This window comes from Aethalodelphis obliquidens, unplaced genomic scaffold (assembly GCF_003676395.1).
Source record: "Aethalodelphis obliquidens isolate GAN/ISIS:26980383/991018 unplaced genomic scaffold, ASM367639v1 scaffold13, whole genome shotgun sequence".
NCBI lineage: Eukaryota > Metazoa > Chordata > Mammalia > Artiodactyla > Delphinidae > Aethalodelphis > Aethalodelphis obliquidens.
The window spans coordinates 20606688-20624965 of record NW_020837957.1 but is presented as its reverse complement, the minus strand read 5'-3'; the positions used below and the strand labels follow the sequence as shown (position 1 = coordinate 20624965).

The 18278-nt window shown below is 31.9% G+C and overlaps 1 protein-coding gene across 7 annotated transcripts in view; it reads right to left on the bottom strand.

Annotated features, from left to right (window-relative positions):
• Nucleotides 1-18278, bottom strand: part of PRKACB (protein kinase cAMP-activated catalytic subunit beta) — a 143616-nt gene that overhangs the window by 38885 nt on the left and 86453 nt on the right. For 5 of the 7 annotated variants that reach the window (XM_027114178.1, XM_027114173.1, XM_027114174.1 and 2 more), the window contains exons 2-3: nucleotides 10100-10161; nucleotides 7916-8044 (exon numbers count right to left, since the gene is read on the bottom strand). In XM_027114178.1, the coding sequence (XP_026969979.1) occupies nucleotides 7916-8044; nucleotides 10100-10161 (191 nt within the window). Of the gene's footprint in view, nucleotides 1-7915; nucleotides 8045-10099; nucleotides 10162-13317; nucleotides 13341-13398; nucleotides 13408-14420; nucleotides 14445-16123; nucleotides 16148-18278 lie in introns of those variants that run through there. The other 2 variants (XM_027114176.1, XM_027114175.1) reach the window with 2 other exon arrangements.

The following is an 18278-nucleotide window of genomic DNA, read 5'->3' as shown; positions in this document are numbered from 1 at the left end:
TATATAGATAATAACATTTTAATAATAGGTTTAATAAAAAACATATAAATTTGATATAGTATCATGTCATCTCCCAACAGTGACAGTTGTACTTTTTCCTTTCCAATTTGGATTCTTTTTCTTTTTCTTGTCCGTTTGCTGTGGCTAGGACTTCCAATACTATGTTGCATAATAGTGGACAGAGTGGGTATCTTTATCTCATTCCTGATCTTAGAGGAAATGCTTTCAGTTTACCAGGGAGTATAAGTGTTAGCTGTAGGCTTGTCATTTTTGGCCTTTATTATGTTGAGGTATTGTTCCCTCTATACCTACTTTGTTGAAAGTTTTTGTCATAAATGGATGTTCATGTCAAAAGCTTTTTTGTCAAAAACTTTTTCTACATCTATTGAGATGATCATATGATTTTTGTTCTTCAATCTGTTAATGTGGTGTATCACATTGATTGATTTGTGGATTCTGAACCATCCTTGCACCCAGGGATAAATCCCACTTGATCGTGGTGTATGATCTTTTTAATATATTGAATTTGGTTTTCTAATATTTTGTTGAGGATTTTTGCGTCTGTGTTCATCAGTTACATTGGTCTATAGTTTTCTTTTTTTATGGTGTCTTTTTTCGGTTTTGGTATCAGGGTGATGCTGGCCTCATTCAATAAGGTCACAAGCATTCCTTTCTCTGAAATTTTTTGGAATACTTTGAGAAGGACAGATGTAAACTCTTCTTCAAATGTTTGGTAGAATTCACCCATGAAGTCATTTGGTCCTGAACTTTTGTTGTTGGGAGGTATTTTTTTTTTTTTAATTACTGATTCAATTTCATTACTGGTAGTTGGTCTGTTCATATTTTCTATTTCTTCCTGATTCAGTCTTGAGAGAGTGTACTCTTCTAGGAATTTATCCACTTCTTCTAGTTTGTCCAATTAGTTGGCATGTAATTGTTCGTAGTAATCTCTTATGATCCTTTGTATTTCTGTGGTGTCAGTTGTAACTTCTTCTTTTTCATTTCTGATTTTATTTATTTGGACCCTTTCTCCTTTTTATTTGATGAGTCTGGTTAAAGGTTCTATCTTTTAAAGAAACAGCTCTTAGTTTCATTTATCTTTTCTATTGTTTTTTTCAGTCTCTCTTTCATTTATTTCTGCTCTGATCTTTATGGTTTCTTTTCTTCTACTAACTTTGGGTTTTGTTTATTCTTCTTTTTCTAGTTCTTTTAGGTGTAAGATTAGGCTGTTTATTTGAGATTTTTCTTGTTTCCTGAGGGAGGCTTGTATCACTATAAACTTCCCTCTTAGAGATACTTCTACTGTGTCCCACAGATTTTGGATCATTGCATTTCATTTTCATTTGTCTCCAGGTATTTTCTGATTTCCACTTTAATTTCTTCAGTGACCCAATGGTTGCTCAGTAGCACTATGTTTAGCTTCCATGTGTTTGTGTTGCTTGTACTTTTTTTTTGTCGTTGGTTTCTAGTCTCATATAATTGTAGTTGGAAAAGATGCTTGATATGATTTCAATATTCTTAAATTTATTAAGACTTGTTTTGTAGCCTAGCATTGATCTACCCTGGAGAATTTCCATGTGTGCTTGAAAAAGAATGTGTATTCTGATGCTTTGGGATGGAATTTTCTATATATAGCTATTAAACCCATCTAGTATAATGTGTCACTTAAGGGCAGTGTTTCTTTATTGATTTTCTATCTCGATCTGTCCATTGATGTAAGTGGAATATTAAAGTCCCCTACTATTAATATGTTACTATCAATTTCTCCCTTTATGTTTGTTAATATTTGCTATATGTATTTAGCTGCTCCTATGGTGGGTGCATATATATTTATAATTATTATTACTTCTTCTGGCATTGACCCAATTATCATTATGTAATGTCCTTCATGTCTCGTTATGGTCTTTGTTTTAAAGTCTATTTTGTCTGATATAAATATTGCTACCACAGCTTTCATTTTCATTTGCATGGAATACCTTTTTCCATCCCCTCACTTTCAGTCTGTGTGTGTCTTTAGATGTGAAGTGAGTCTCTTGTAGGCAACATATATATGGGTCTTGTTTTTTATTCACTCAGCCACTCTATCTTTTGACTACAGCATTTAGTCCATTTACATTTAAAGTAATTATTGGTAGATATGTACTTATTGTCATTTTGGTAACTGTTTTCAGGTGGGTTTTTTTGGTAGTTTTTTTTTGTTTCTTTCTTCTTCTTTTGCTCTCTTCCCTTGTGATCTGATGTCTATCTTTACTGTTATGTTTGGATTCCTTTCTCTTTTTTTGTGTGTGTATCTATTACAGATTTTTGGTTTGTGGATACCAGGAGGTTTATATATAACAACCTATACATATATGTGGTTATTTAAGTTGACAATCTCTTAAGTTTGAATGCATTCTAATGGCTCTGCATTCTTACTTCCCCCCTGCATTTTTTAGATGCCACAAAAAAGCCTATTATAATAAATGAATTCAGTAAGGTTTCAGGACACAAAATTAATGTATAGAAATCTTTTGTGTTTTAATACACTAACAACAAACTATCAGAGAGAGAAATTAAAACAGTCCCACTTACAACTGCATCAAAAACAATAAAACACTTAGAAATAAATCTAACCAAGGAGGTAAAAACCTGTACTCAGAAAACTAAAACACATTGATGAAATAAATTAAAAATGACACAAACAAATGGAAAGATACACTGAGCTCATGGATTGGAAGACTCAAGATTCTTAAAATGGCCGTACTACTCAAGGCAATCTGCAGATTCAATGCAATCTCTATCAAAATACCAACAGCATTTTTCACAGAACTAGAACAAATAATTCTAGAATTTATATGTAAACAAGACCCTGAATAGCCAAAACAATCTTGAGAAAGAAGAACAAAGCTGCAGGTATCATGCCTGCTGATTTCAAAGTATACTACAAAGCTACAATAATCAAAACAGTATGAAACTAGTATAAAAACAGACACATAGACCAATGAAACAGAATAGAAAGCCCAGAAATAAACCCATGCTTATATGGTCAATTAATTTACAACAAACAAGGCAAGAATATACAATGGAGAAAAGATAGTCTCTTTGATAAACGGTGCTGGAAAAATTGAACAGCTATATGCAAAAGAATCAAAATGGGTTATTTTCTCACACCATATACAAACATAAACTCAAAATGGATTAAAGACTTAAATGTAAGATCTGAAACTATAAAATTCTTAGAAGAAAACATAGGCAGTATGCTCTTTGACACCTGTCTTAACAATGTTTTTTTGGATATGTCTCCTCAAGCAAGGGAAACAAAAACAAAAGTAAACAAATGGGACTACCTTAAACTAAAATCCTTCTGCACAGTGAAGGAAGCTATGAACAAAACAAAAAGGCATCCAACTGAATGGGAGAAAATAACTGCAAACAATGTCTGATAAAGGGTTAATATCCAAGATATTAAAAAAAAATCATAAGACTCAACATCAAAAAACAACCCTATTGAAAAATAGGCAGAGGACCTGAGTAGACATTTTTCTAAAGATGACACACAGATGGTCAACAGGTACATGAAAAAATACTCAACATCACTTATTATCAGGGAAATGCAAATCAAAACTACAATGAGATATAACCCTACACCTGTTAGAATGGCTATTATAAAAAAGACACAAATAACAAGTGTTGGCAAGGATGTGGAGAAAATGGAACCCTCATGCACTGTTGGTAGGAATGTAAACTGGTACAGTCACTATGGAAAACAGTATGGAGGTTCCTCAAATAATTAAAAGTAGAACTACCATACAATCCAGCAATTCCACTTCTGGGTATTTTTCCAAAGAACATAAAAACACTAATTCAAAAAGATATATGCACCCCTATGTTCACTGCAGTGTTATTTACTATAGCCAAGATATGGAAGCAACCTAAGTGTCCATTAACAGATGGATTGATAAGAAGATGGAATATAAAACGGAATATACTCAGCAATAAAAAAAGAAGGAAATCTTGCCATTTGTGACAACATAGATGGACTTAGAGGTATGAGGGTATTATGCTGAGTAAAATAAGTCAGACAGACAAAGAAATACACCATATGATTTCTCTTATATGTAGAATCTAAAAAAACAAGTGAACAAACATAACAAAACAGAAACAGACTCATAGATACAGAGAACTCAGAGGGGAGGAGGTGTGAGGTGATGAATGACATAGGTAAGGGAGATTAAGAGATACGAACTTTAAGAGTTTACAGGATAAATTAAGAGTTACAAAATAAATGAATCACAGGTTAAAATACAGTATAGGAAATATAGTCAATAATATTATGATAACTTTGTATAGTGACAGATAGTAACTAGACTGTCATGGTGATCATTTTGTAATGTATAGAAATATCAAATCATTATGTTGTACACCTGTAACTAATATAATACTGTAAGTCTATTATGCTTCAAACAAACAAGCAAGCAAGCAAATTGGAGACATTTTGTTGTTGTGCTAGCAATACAAGTATGCTGGTCACTTACCCTCCCTAAGATCCAATTACCTCATCTAGATAATTAGGGTAAGGACTAGTTGATCTCTAAGAGCTCCATGCTCAGATTGTACAAATCAGAAGTGTAGAGTTCAATGATGAGTTGAAGCTTGGATTAGAGTACACGGGAAGAGGGTACAGAACAAGAAAACAGGAAGAGTGGATAGTCCAGCGATTGAGATTAGCAATCTTTAAAGAGCAGACAGAAGGAAAAAATAGAACAAAACAGGAAAAGGCACATGAAAAAGAAGAGCCCAGAGAGGAAATACTATAATTAGGAGCATGGGGTTCCAGAAGTCCAGGGACAAGACAGTTTCAAGGGAGTATCACTACAGTCCTGGCTCTAAAAAAGTCACATAAGATGAGCAAAAAGAGTCCACTGGACTTGGTGATTAAGTCACTGGATTGGTGATCCATGGTAGTGCCATTTCAGTAGAGTAGCAAGAAGCAGGAGATAAACAAGGAGGCAGCTAAATTGTTGTGGGTTGAAGAATTAAAAGGAAGTGAGTTAGCGGTGAGTGATTAAACTATTTTTTCAAGAAGCATGGTTAGAAAAGATAAAGTGAAAGAGGGCAGTAGACAAAGATGCACAAATGTGTGTATGGGTGAATTTAATTTTAGAGAGACTTAATCCATTACTACTTTTCATATTAGGGGTTAGTTTTGGTTTTTGTTTTAAAATAGAGGTTGGGCTTCCCTGGTGGCACAGTGGTTGAGAGTCCGCCTGCCGATGCAGAGGACACAGGTTCGTGCCCCAGTTCGGGAAGATCCCACATGCCGCGGAGCGGCTGGGCCCGTGGGCCATGGCCGCTGAGCCTGCTCGTCCGGAGCCTGTGCTCCGCAACGGGAGAGGCCACAACAGTGAGAGCCCCGCGTACCGAAAAAAAAAAAATAGAGGTTGGACTGAAACCTCAGACCAGTCTAATGCTGTGCTGTCCAATATGGTAGCCACTAGCCACATGTGGTTATTTAACACTCAAAATGAGGCTAATTTGAATGGAGATATACTGTAAGTGTAAAATAAACATCAGATTTTGACAACTTGGTATGAAAAAGAGAATATGAAACATCTCAGTAATTTTTATATTAATTACATGTGGCAGTGATAGTATTTTAGATACCTTGGGCTAAATAAAGATCTATTAATTAAGAATAATTTTAACTATTTCTTTTTACTTTTTAAAAATGTAGCTACTAAAAAACTCAAAATGACATATGTGCCTCACATTATATTTCTATTGGATAGCACTAATTTACCCACCATCTGTAACCCTGATTACTCGTTCAGTACTGTTTCCTCCACATTTTCCTATCTGTATCCCAGCAAGCCAAAATGTCATTCTTGAGTACATAATATCTGTAAGATAACAAATCAAGATTCGCCATTTTTCTTTTACTTTCCCTCAATAGTCATTACTAGGAAAACAGAAGCTTAATATTTAAAGCGTGAATTATTCAGACACCTTGATTCATTAGATAACACTAATATATGATAAATACTTAAAATTCATTTTTTAATTAATTAATTTCTTTTAGCTATAACTGACATGTAACATTATTAGTTTGAGGTGTATAATATAATGATTTGATATTTGTTACAGTATGCAGGTTTTCAAATTTTTTCCTGCTTTAACTTACATTTTAAATTAAACAGCTCAATCATGTTAAACAACAGGGCTTCAACTGTCAATTAAATTAAGTCATAAAACAAATCACTAAATTTCTGTTACCTCAATCTAAAGATCAAGTAATTGGCCCCTGCATTTTTCCACAAGGCAGAATGTAATAGAGATGCCTGTTCTTTACATATAGAATTCAATATTTTGTTAGTAAACATATATATACCTATTATGTATAAATAATTATTGAAATCATAATGTACCCCCCTACACTCAAACTATTAATTGTATGTGTCATATAGTCACAATAAAGAGGAATGCAAATTAAACACAACAATAAAATTATCTGAAGGTGTCAATGGTAAGTTATTCTATTGCATGTGTTTAATAATCTAGCAGATAAAATTTACTCTTCAGGTAAATAACAATGAATACACCAGTATCATCTTTTTAGATTTCACATATAAGCAATATTATGTGATATTTGTCTTTCTCTGTCTGACTGCTTTACTTAGCATGATAATCCCTAGGTCCATCCATGTTGCTGCAAAAGGCATTATTTCATTTTTTTATGGCTGAGTAATATTCCATTGTGTATATATACACACATCTTCTTTATCCACTTATCTGTTGATGGACATTTAGGTTGCTTCCATGTCTTGGCTACTGTAAATTGTGCTGTTATAATCATTAGGGTGCATGTACCTTTTCGAATTATGGTTTTCTCCAGATATATGCCCAGGAGGGGGATTGCAGGATCCTGTGGTAGCTCTATTTTTGGTCTTTTAAGGAACCTCTATACTGTTCTCCATATTGGCTGTACAAATTTACATTCTTACCAGCAATGTAGGAGGGTTCCTTTTTTTCTACACCCTCTCCAGCATTTATTACTTGTAGACTTTTTGATCATGGTCATTCTGACCAGTGTGAGGTGATACTCATTGTAGTCTTGATTTGCATTGCTCTAATAATTAGCAATATTGAGCATCTTTTCATGTGCCTGTTGGTCACTGGTATGTCTTCTTTGGAGGAATGTCTATTTACATCTTCTACCCATTTTTTGATTAGGCTGTTTGTTTTCTTGATATTGAGCTGTAATAAGCTGTATATTTTGGAAATTAATCCCTTGTCAGTCGTATCATTTTCAAATATTTTCTACCACTCTGTAGTAGGTTGTCTTTTCATTTTGTTTATGGTTTCCTTTGCTATGCAAAAGCTTTTAAATTTAATTAGATCCCATTTGTTTATTTTTGTTTTTATTTCCATTACTCTAGGAGATGGGGCCAAAAAATATTGCTGCAATTTATGTTAAAGAGTATTCTGCCTAGAGATTACCATACTAAGTGAAGTAGGCAAGACAAAGACAAATATCCTATGATATCACTTATATGTGGAATCTAAACAAATGATACAAATGAATTTATTTACAAAACAGAAATAGACTCACAGACATAGAAAGCAAATTTATGGTTACCAAAAGGAAAGGTGGGGGAGGAGGGATAAATGGGGAGTTTGGGATTAAAATATACACACCACTATATATACAATAGATAACCAACAAGAACCTGTATAGCACAAAGAACTATACTCAATATCTTGTAATAACCTATAATGGAAAAGAATCTAATAAAGAATATATATGTATATAACTGAATCACTTTGCTGTATACCTGAAGCTAACACAACATTGTAAATCAACTATATTTCAATTTAAAATTAAAAATTTTTTTTAAATTCCAAAAAAAAAAAACCCCAAACCAATGCATACACTAACCTTCTGCTTATCTAAGATCTTCATTGCATAATATTGTTCAGTGGCTTTATGTTTCACCAACATGACTCTTCCAAATGAACCTGTTCCAAGGGTTTTTTTCCTTTCAAAATCTTCCAGCCCAGCATTATTCTACATATACATGAAAAAATAAACTTTAAAATTAGAAATTTTCATAAGAAGACTATGAAAACTATAATAGATTTAATGATATGCTATCAGAATAGGTAATTTATAACTAACCATTTAAAAACAATACAAAGAGACTACTGAAATTGCAGATTATTGGTTCTATTTTTCCCTTTGAATAAGAAAGGATCTAATATTTGAGAAGAGACTTACATCGCAAAACAAAGCATAATAGTAATGTGAGGAAGTAAGATCCTCAGTTGAAATATGAAAGGCCATATTCTAATATGAATTCATAGTATTGGACTTCTAATAAATTAGCTCCATATTTTAATAATTACAAACTGACCAGAAGTATGCAATCATGGAAGCCACACAGTCTTAGTGCACTTACAAATAATTATAATGAATAGATAAGCTGAGGATCAGAGTCCTTTCACTAGAGTTACCTCTGAAGAAACACTGTCTTACTTCCTTTCTATCCTTATATGAACTAGATAATAACAGCATGAGAGATACTAATGGTTTTCTCTCTCTGATGTGATAACAACCCAGTATTACCTAAAAAAGTAACAATAAGGTAAAAAGAGTTCCTCACTCCCACAAAGATAACCAAAAGTCAGAGTCCCAGAAGAATAATCACTCTCTTTCTCCTTGAAAGATGCTTTGTTACAAGCAAATATCTTTGGCTTTGACTATAGCATAGAAGCAAAGAATTGGAGGCATCAATCTATTCAATTTGTTGCTGCCACAACAAAATGAAAATTACTAGGAACAAATTATGTGCTAAGTGGCACCAAATAGTAATTGCTAACCCATTTGTTTAATAGGTTTTCATTATAAACATCTTCATGAAAATCTTGGAAAAAATATTTCCAAGGGCCATTCTATATAGCATTAAGCTTTAGAAAAATGTGATGCAATATGGTTCTTTTATAAGTGAGGAATTTGGATTGCTACTGGAATTCACTGTAGTTGGACTTAATCTTTTGCAAATCAACCTTGCCTTTGGAGACACATCATAGCTTCTTACTGAATCATTAAGGAGGAAGCAAGTAACTCTAAGTTTTTATTTATAAAACTTGTTTTCATTCTTATTTCTAATAATTTTAAATTGCCATGAGATTCTGTATGGATACAGAAAGAAAAAGTCCTTATAATTCTGACTGAATTAATTATTTAATTTTATGGATTAATATTTAATTTTTGGTTTTATCAACAACAATGGATTGAAATGTTTAATAAAGTTCCCAACTAAATAATGAAAATAAACATCATTAATAGACAACAAAACATCTCTTTCTGCTAGTCACTGCTTTTCATACGAATATGCTATCTTCCTCATAAATTATATAGCTCATGCTCTAAATCTTGGTAATGATGGCATCTTCATAAAACGTAACATTTTATTTAAAATTAAATATTTTTTAGTGAAAAAATACTTCAAAAGGATTTTTATGCTAGGAAAAGTTTTCAAAATTTCACCTACTATTAAAGGTCATTAATTATTTATAAAAATAAATTGAAAAAGAGTTTTTGGCAAGTGTAGATGGCTCTTTTTATATATAATTTTTAGATCTTAGTTAAGATCTAAAGTACTTAAATTATATAGAACTTAACTCATCAAAACATTTATGAAAGGATCCTAGTGTACTTGGTATGTTGTCAGTAGCCAAGTATTTGTGATTAAGAATTTGAAACTGCACAATATGATCCCTAATTGTCATAATTAATAAAAATAATAAATATGCTGTCGAAGGCATAAATCAAAATGACTAGAATATTAGAAAATATCAAGAGTTTGTAGCAACTTGGAATTAGTATCAAAATGTATAATCAGGTATTATATCAGAAATTAGTTCCTTCTCCAATTTAGGTATACATAAAATTATTAATAAATCAAAACATAATATTATGGCAAAATTCTCACGTTCATCTTATATTTATTAATGCTATTTGAAAATTAAACTTTCTGAAGTAGTAAATTATTTAGGTGAGAATCATGATTTTACTTAAAGCAAGATTTTTAAATCACAGAAAATTTTAAATGTTCCTTACCGGAGCAGGATTTTCCCATTTTTTTAAAAAGTCTTCTTTGGCTTTGGCTAGAAACTCTTTCACTGAAAATATATTAAAAAAAAAAAAAAAAAAAAAAAAAAACCAAATTTTGACTTCTAAGAATATTTATACTACATACATAAATACATTACACATAAATATATTTGCTTAAAAAACACAGACTTAAGTCAACTATGGTTGCCATGAAACATGTATTCACAACCATGATTAGACTAGAGAGCTATTTAGTTTCTCTAAAGAAGAAGCAAACAGTTTCTCCAATTTCTAAGAATATCTAATACTGTTCTCTATGGAGGTCACTTTGATAATTTCAAATTTAATAATAAAAATACTGTTCCTGAAAACATACCTGAAAGTAATGAAAAAAGTTAGAAATCAATATAGGACAAAATACTTATTGTAAATAAATAAGCCAGCAGATATTAACAGAGTAAACCTAAGAAGTAAAAAATCTGGAGAATGTGAATTTGTTGATTTGTGGAGTTTCAAAACTAACTGACTTTGACAAAGGGCTGTTTTCAGGTATAAGGATTTATATTATTAGATTTGTATCCTCTCTACTAAAGGTAAAGAGAAAGGGAAAAACTACAGACTAACACAAAGAATAGCCACAAAGACTTAAAAATAAAACAGAACAAACCACAACCAAAAAACCCAAACAGCTTAAAGCTCTCATTCTAAATTTGGAGCAAACGAAATGCCTGAATGCCTAATTTATAATATAAACTAAAGTAAAGCAATTCAAAACCAGATGTTTATATAATGATCAATAATAGCCACATTATTTTATAGAGCTGTGGTTTGAAGTTTTAGATTTGATAAATGATGAATCATTTAAAAGGATTCCTCTTTTCATTGTCTTCCCACAAAGCTACTAACAATGATTTCTGTTTACAAAATAACTTCAGGGTTTTAGAAACAAATAGTAAAAAAAAATTCCAGAGAGATAAAATGGCATTAAGAAAATGTATTATTTTTCCCATAGTTAGGTTTGAGAGAGCAAAACCTAACTACACAAGAAGTAATTATTTTAGTCTTTCTTTTTTTTTGGGGGGGGGGAGTTCCCTTTATTCCTCTCATATCTGAATCTATAAATAAAGATGAAAGTAGGATTTAAATAGTGTTGAAATAGTAAAAGGCTAAACAAATGGCACAGTGGCATTTATTTCAGAAGTAATAATAAGAATGATGATAATGATGATAAAAAGACAAAAGTTCAATGAGGGGTTCACAAATACTTTAATAAGATCTTCTAATGATGCAGTAGTATTAAACTGAGGCATGTAAGATATATTGTAATTTCCTCCTTTACCCCCACTGAAGTACCTTTGGCAAAATACTGTTAAACAAGAAAGCTGTTGGCATTTTAAGTGCTTTGAGATTTCAAAATGGTGTTCACAGGCACCAACAGCAGACATTAGTTTTTATGTAACACTAGTGTGCATTTCTGAACATATTATTTTACTACTTTATATAAACTGTCACTTGTATTTTGCAAAATATTCCCAAAATACCTATTTTAGAAAATTTAAGAAAAATAATTTTTAAAATTAGAATCTTTCCATTATATGAAAATCTCATTCACCAAAACAATGAATCAAATAATTGCAACTACTTATGCAAATATGATCTAATTCTTCCTGGGGGTGGATTTGGGGGTGGAAAATTATTACATTTTCTTTGAGTTTAGGAAGGTTCAAGTCATCCTACTTCTAAAAAGTTAATATACTAGTTACAACTGAAGAAGAGTGGTTTTATAAGTAAGATCTCTTTTTTTCTTTTTTGCATGAAACAGACATCTGCACATGCCATTGACTTGGAAACGACAGCTATAAAATAAATTAAAAACATAATTTATTGCTAAATGCAACTGTGGCTTTTAAGAAACAACTTGTGATTCCCAAAATATACCTCTGATTTCTTTTGAAAAATATTTTTAGTTATTTTCTATCTATAGAACTTGCACATCAAGTTGCAGTATAAACTCTCCAGATGCCTGCATGAGTATAGATAATTTGGAGACATGGAAGAAAATCAGGAAAAGGAAAAAATCCCTAACATCCTGTTTCAGCTTCTCCTGTCACTTTTTGCTAATTGGATCTTGAGTTAAGAAAAAACTAACTGGTCAAAGGAAGGACTGGCAGTATTTGCCAAAGATGGTAAGTTGAAGGACAATTTCCTTTTTTCCTGCTTGGTGAATAAACTAAAGGAAAAATTTTAAGTACTACTGAATTTCATGCACTAATAGGATATTCAGGAAAATCTTTGAAATACTCTCTGTACTCATCAGTATTCTGAGTTTACTGTCAAGTAACACTGTAGAAAGTAAATAACAGTTCTCATAAAGGTCTTAGATGAAAATTATCAGAAATGGTGTGAATTAAAGATGTTAAATTTTGCAAATTATTTCAACAAATAGATTCCTTTTTAGAGTAAGGATAAGCATTAATTATAATGTCATTAAATAATTCCACAAAGAAAACTCTTCCTGCAACACTTTTTGTCACATAAGTATACATATACACATGAAATGTCTGGTTTATATGTGTACTACTTAGATGCAAAGATGAACACAGTTAACTCTTTGTAAAAATATTGGTTAACCAAAATATATACCTTATAAATATAAACACAAAAAATAAAATATTTTATAACATGCTAGATTATGAATAACTCTAAAAAAATAGGCAATCTAGAACCATATGTATTTGCTTTGGATTTTATTATTTTTACACAGTGGTGAATTTAACTTTCTAAATGCTTTTCTCTAGTTATTTTTAAAGTTTATATCCACTGACATAAGGTGTTGGCAACTAATTAATAAAACGAGTGGTGGGAGAAAGCCAAATTCAAACACTGCAGCACATTTAATCTGGAGTTCCCTATAAAGCATATACTTGAAGTTCTCAATTGTTTTCTTGTGTTCATATATAAGCCATATCTACATTTACACTCAATTTAAACCCTTGTGATATCCTGCAACAGCCACAGGTTTTGGAGCTCAACACATGAGTTATAATATTGGTTGTAATGCTTCTTAGTAATCATCAGTACCTATCTGAAAACACAGTGATTAGTAACACTCCTTAGGAAAAAACATCTCAACAAAGGATTTTTCTGCAAATATATTTTGTTCTGTACTGGTCAATAATGGAGCAAACTAGGTACTAAAAAAATGAGGACACACCAAAAATTACCTCAATTTCTTCCCAGAAGTATATACTTCAATTACATTTATTTTCCATATAAATTTATTTTCTCTTCAGTTTAAGAAATACCAAAGGAATCTATATGTTCACCCAGGGTTGGTTTGTAGAAATATTTACCCACATTCATGAGATGAAGAAAGAAGAAACAAAGTGATAATTTTTATGCATATCTACAAGTACATTAAAAAAAACTTAAATCTTACCACCCTCAAAATATCTTTGAATATATTTATACACACGACATTGTTAAAAATTAGAGAGTTCATTTTAAACATTAGGAAAATTTATTAAAAATTCAAGTATGGCATATCTTTATTCCATGTTATTCAGATAATTCTGAAATGTTTCACTAATTATAGTTAGTAAATTTATTTACTGGGCAATTTTTGGTTCTGTGTTGCTGCTAGATTCTAGATTGCTACTGGTTATAAAAAGGGCATGTTGTTCATTACAGTATGCCATTATGCAAAGCTTAAAGGAGGTTATCATTCATGTTTTATAAGAAGGGTTTATAAATCTATTACTATACAGATTATAACTACTCCAGATGTTGAATTCTCCAGTTTTCTTTGTAATGTGATAAATGTCACCTCTCTCTTTGACACCTCTTTTACAATAAAAGCACAATTTTATTTAACTTCTTTTAATGGATGTCAGAAAATAGAAGGGAAACAAATAGAAAACAGAACAAAATAGAATATAAACTTCCTAGGGTAAATACCCAATTAAAATATTAGCTGTTTTACTCAAGATTTACAACTATATTTTCCTTTCAAAAACCTTTCATTAACCTGGGTTATCTAATTTAAGTGGTGTGTATTAATTTGTCTTATGTTACCCTGTACAGCTCCCACTATTTCACAGTGCTATATTTGTTGTTTCTAAAATATCACACAAGAAACTGCAATATAAATAATTTCTGTGGATAAAACTCAACATAAAACTAAACCATTTCTCCCATCAACTAAAATATTTTATTAACTCAAAATATTTTATAAAAATATAACTTTAAGAGGAGCATAACAACTTGCAAACAACCAAATAAAAAGTTTTAAAAGGTAACATTTGTTTTATTAAAAGTAATTGCCTACCAGATACTTCTGAAGAGGAGCAAGCTTGTATCCGAAAAATAAATTAAACAATGATTAAATGACACTCATAAAAACAGCATATTAGCATGAAATCACTTATGCACATTTTTACAAAATATTATGTACAGACTAAAACAATGTAGAAATGATTATTTGACTGAACATATTCAAATAGAATATTTTTAAATTAAATGGTTAGGAAATAAAATCAATAATTACTGTTCAGCGCCAAAATCAATACCATTCTAATTTTCCTTAAAACAGCTAACAAAAAATTTAACTCCTCATAGCAATAGCGCTAATAATATTAAGTAGCATATACTGAAATACACATCCTATAACTACTGCAATGCCATCTCTGGACTTCTATTCTTTTTCAAAACTCTACTGTAGGAAAGACACTCTGAATTGTAATACTTCATTAAGTCCCTTCTGAGAGACAACAGTGTCTTCCAGGTATTTTTACTTCATTGGTGCTGGTTTAACAATCTTCTCAACATTTATTGAGCACTGTTCAATGGTACCAGAAACTGAGCTAGACTCTGGGAACACAACAAAGAATGAACATATCTCCACTATATAGGAGATGAGAAGCTAAAGGGGAAATAGATGAACCACTGTAATAGAATGTGACAAGGATTACAACTAAGAAATCTACAGGTGCTATTCAAGCTCAAAAGAGGAAATTCTTGGGTAGTAAGGTAAGGCATAAAAGATGATGCAGCATTTGTGCTGAATCTTGAAGGATAAACAGTTCCTCTGGCAGATGAAGTTGAGGACAAAGATAGGCTGGGATGATCTTGAATCAAATGCATAAAGGAAAGAGCATGGTTTACTCAGGAAATGTCAACAGACCTAAATAGCTGCAGCATAGGGTAAAAGTGTACAGCAGCAGTGGGAGGTGAAGTGTATGGGCAAGAAAGTGCCCAATCAGGGAGGTAGCTACTCGCCACAGCGACGCTTTTCAGTATGTGGAAAGGCCCAGGAGTAAACTGAGTTATTCACAATTGCTGTACTCCATTTCTTCTGGGAAATAGGAGGCAAGATCACTTGGCTAAAGAAAGAGGGGAGCCAGAGTAAGGAGGAAGAACAGTGGGGGTTACAGGTCTGAATATTTTAAATCTTGATGGCTATCCATTTAGGGAATAAGAGAAGGAGCTGTTCCTCTAAAATTTTCTATAAGGGAAAGAGCAAGTATTAGGTACTATAAGCAGTCGTTTCTTAATAGTATCTTTTTTTGTAATAAGTTAAAAATTTTTTTTACTGAGCAGATTATAATTCATGGTCCCCCTAATCTCATGTAATTAAATTATTTTCATCTTCATTCTTTACCTAAATAAAAGCATTATTCTATTTAGGTTATTTAGTGTATGTCAGAAAGCACAAAACAGGATGGGAACGGAGGTAAATTAGTTATGAAAATACCAAGTTCTATCAACAAATAACAATACAGTCTCTTCCAAAACCTCTAGGAAGTGTAAATCTAGTAGACTGTAATACTGTCTTCTGGCACCCCTACTTCAAACACTCACCTCTTTAGAACTCTATATGTTATTTCTAAGTATACCTCCCCACACACATACATGCTGTAGTACAAATATTTTCAGTAAATATAAAATATTCTAGTTGCTACAGAATGCCTCATAAAATGCAACTTATAGCAACAAAGCAAACAAATTATTCTGTAAAAAGTGGTTTCCTACCAGATGCTTCTGATGATTTGCGTGCTTGATCAAAAAGAATAAATTAAACAGATTAAATAACACATAAAATAACATACACACAAGAAGTTACCAACCCATACATGTTCATTAGATATTCACACACAGGAATAGAATGAAAAACACATATTCAAAAGTGTTTTATACAATGATTACAATTAATTCTTTGGATACATATATCTTTTTAACCAGTCAAAACCCTACTCTGGAAATGTATTAATGAAATATCATATTTCTATCCCTTTAATCTGAAGAGCAATTGTGTTCACTTTGCTGAAGAGACACTTTGCTTCACCATATTCAAACATGTTCGTTCAAAGCAAATTCACTGTAACCTGAAAATGACAGTGGGTATAAAAAACAACTTTAATTACTATAACTGTTATTTGTGTAGTTCAGTGGATGGGACCACATAACAGCACAAATGGGCCTACTTTTCTTTTCTAAGATATTAATTAGTCTTGCACAAAATCACACATGAATGAGTGGTTGAAAATTTAATAGGCAATAAAGGCTATTCTTATTGCAATACTGCTTACATTTACTCTTCTGTCCTCTCCTTACAATTTTTTGTTAGTTAATTCTTTATCAAGTCTTGGTTACAAGTGAACATTATAATTGACCCACTCTTTCACTACACTGTTAAAAAAATTTTAAACTTTTGGTGAGACATATATATTTAAATGATCAAATTATAGAAAGAAACACATTAACTTATTTGACTAGTATCTATATGGACAGATGGATACACTATGAATTCACACAGTGTACTCGTTCACTACAAATCACATGTACATGCTTTCTCTCCAAACTTGCTCTCTGTCTAGGGATGCTGTGGATTTTCTAGGCCATCCAAGCCATGTTTGACTGAAGATGTTCCCTAAAGGATTTTGTGATAAAACTTAAAGTAAATTTATAGTCATAAAACTAATGACCCAGGCAATTTTTGAAATGCTCTTTGAAATGTACTTTACTTCCTTAATTGTTCACTGAGGCTTTTTCTCAGAGGATATTTTATCTAGCAGAAGCATATGCTAAAGATTTTCCATTTGGTCCTGAATTCAAATGTTCTGTCTTGTTGCGGAAAGTACAGAGATAGGAGTGGATCCCTAGATGATAGGGTATGCACGTTTTCAACTTAACTAAATAGTAAGTGGCTCAATAAATGGTTGTGCTAGTTTATACTACCACTCTATCCTTGATGATCCATATCCTCAACAAAATATGTTACTGTTTAATTTTTACTTTCTAATTTTTGATAATCTAATGGGTATAAAATGATATCTGCTTGTTAAATATTAAATATCTCAGTAGAATTTTATACCTTTTTTCTCTTAAAGGTCTTATTCTTTTATTAGATTTATTCCTAGGTTCTTTAGAGCTTTGGTTGCTATTGTAAAAGGGAGACTTTTTAAAAAATTACCATTTGTTTGTTGCTGATGTATAGCACATAGTTGATGTTTATATACTGATATTATATGGCAGACTGGCAGACTCTCATTAATTCTAAAATAACACTAGTAGATTCTATTGAATTTTCTATGTAGATAATCACATATCTGTGAATAATGATAATTTTTTTTACTGCAACTTTTTCTTGTCCTACCGTGTAGGTTATGACTCACAGTGTTATACTGTACAGATAAAGACAATGAGCATTCTACTCCTGTTCCTAACTTCAAAGAACATGTTTCTAACTGCTTTTCTTTCCCATACTTTACTTGTGAAACTATTACTAGAATACATATATTTAAGAAATTAAGAATATCTCCTTTTTAATTCTTTGAAAAATTTTGTACAAGATTAAAATTTTTTGAACTTGACTATAAAACTGTCCAGTCCCAATTTTGCTAAGTTTTCTTTTTTTTTTTTTTTTTCGGTACGCGGGCCTCTCCCGCTGCAGAGCACAGATTCCGGACGCGCAGGCTCAGCGGCCATGGCTCACTGGCCCAGCCGCTCCGCGGCATGTGGGATCTTCCCGGACCGGGGCACGAACCCGTGACCCCTGCATTGGCAAGCAGACTCTCAACCACTGCACCACCAGTGAAGCCCATGCTAAGTTTTGAATAAACATTTTAACTATGATTAAATCTTAAATAGGTACAGTTCTAATCAGTTCTCTTAAAAGCCTTCTCCA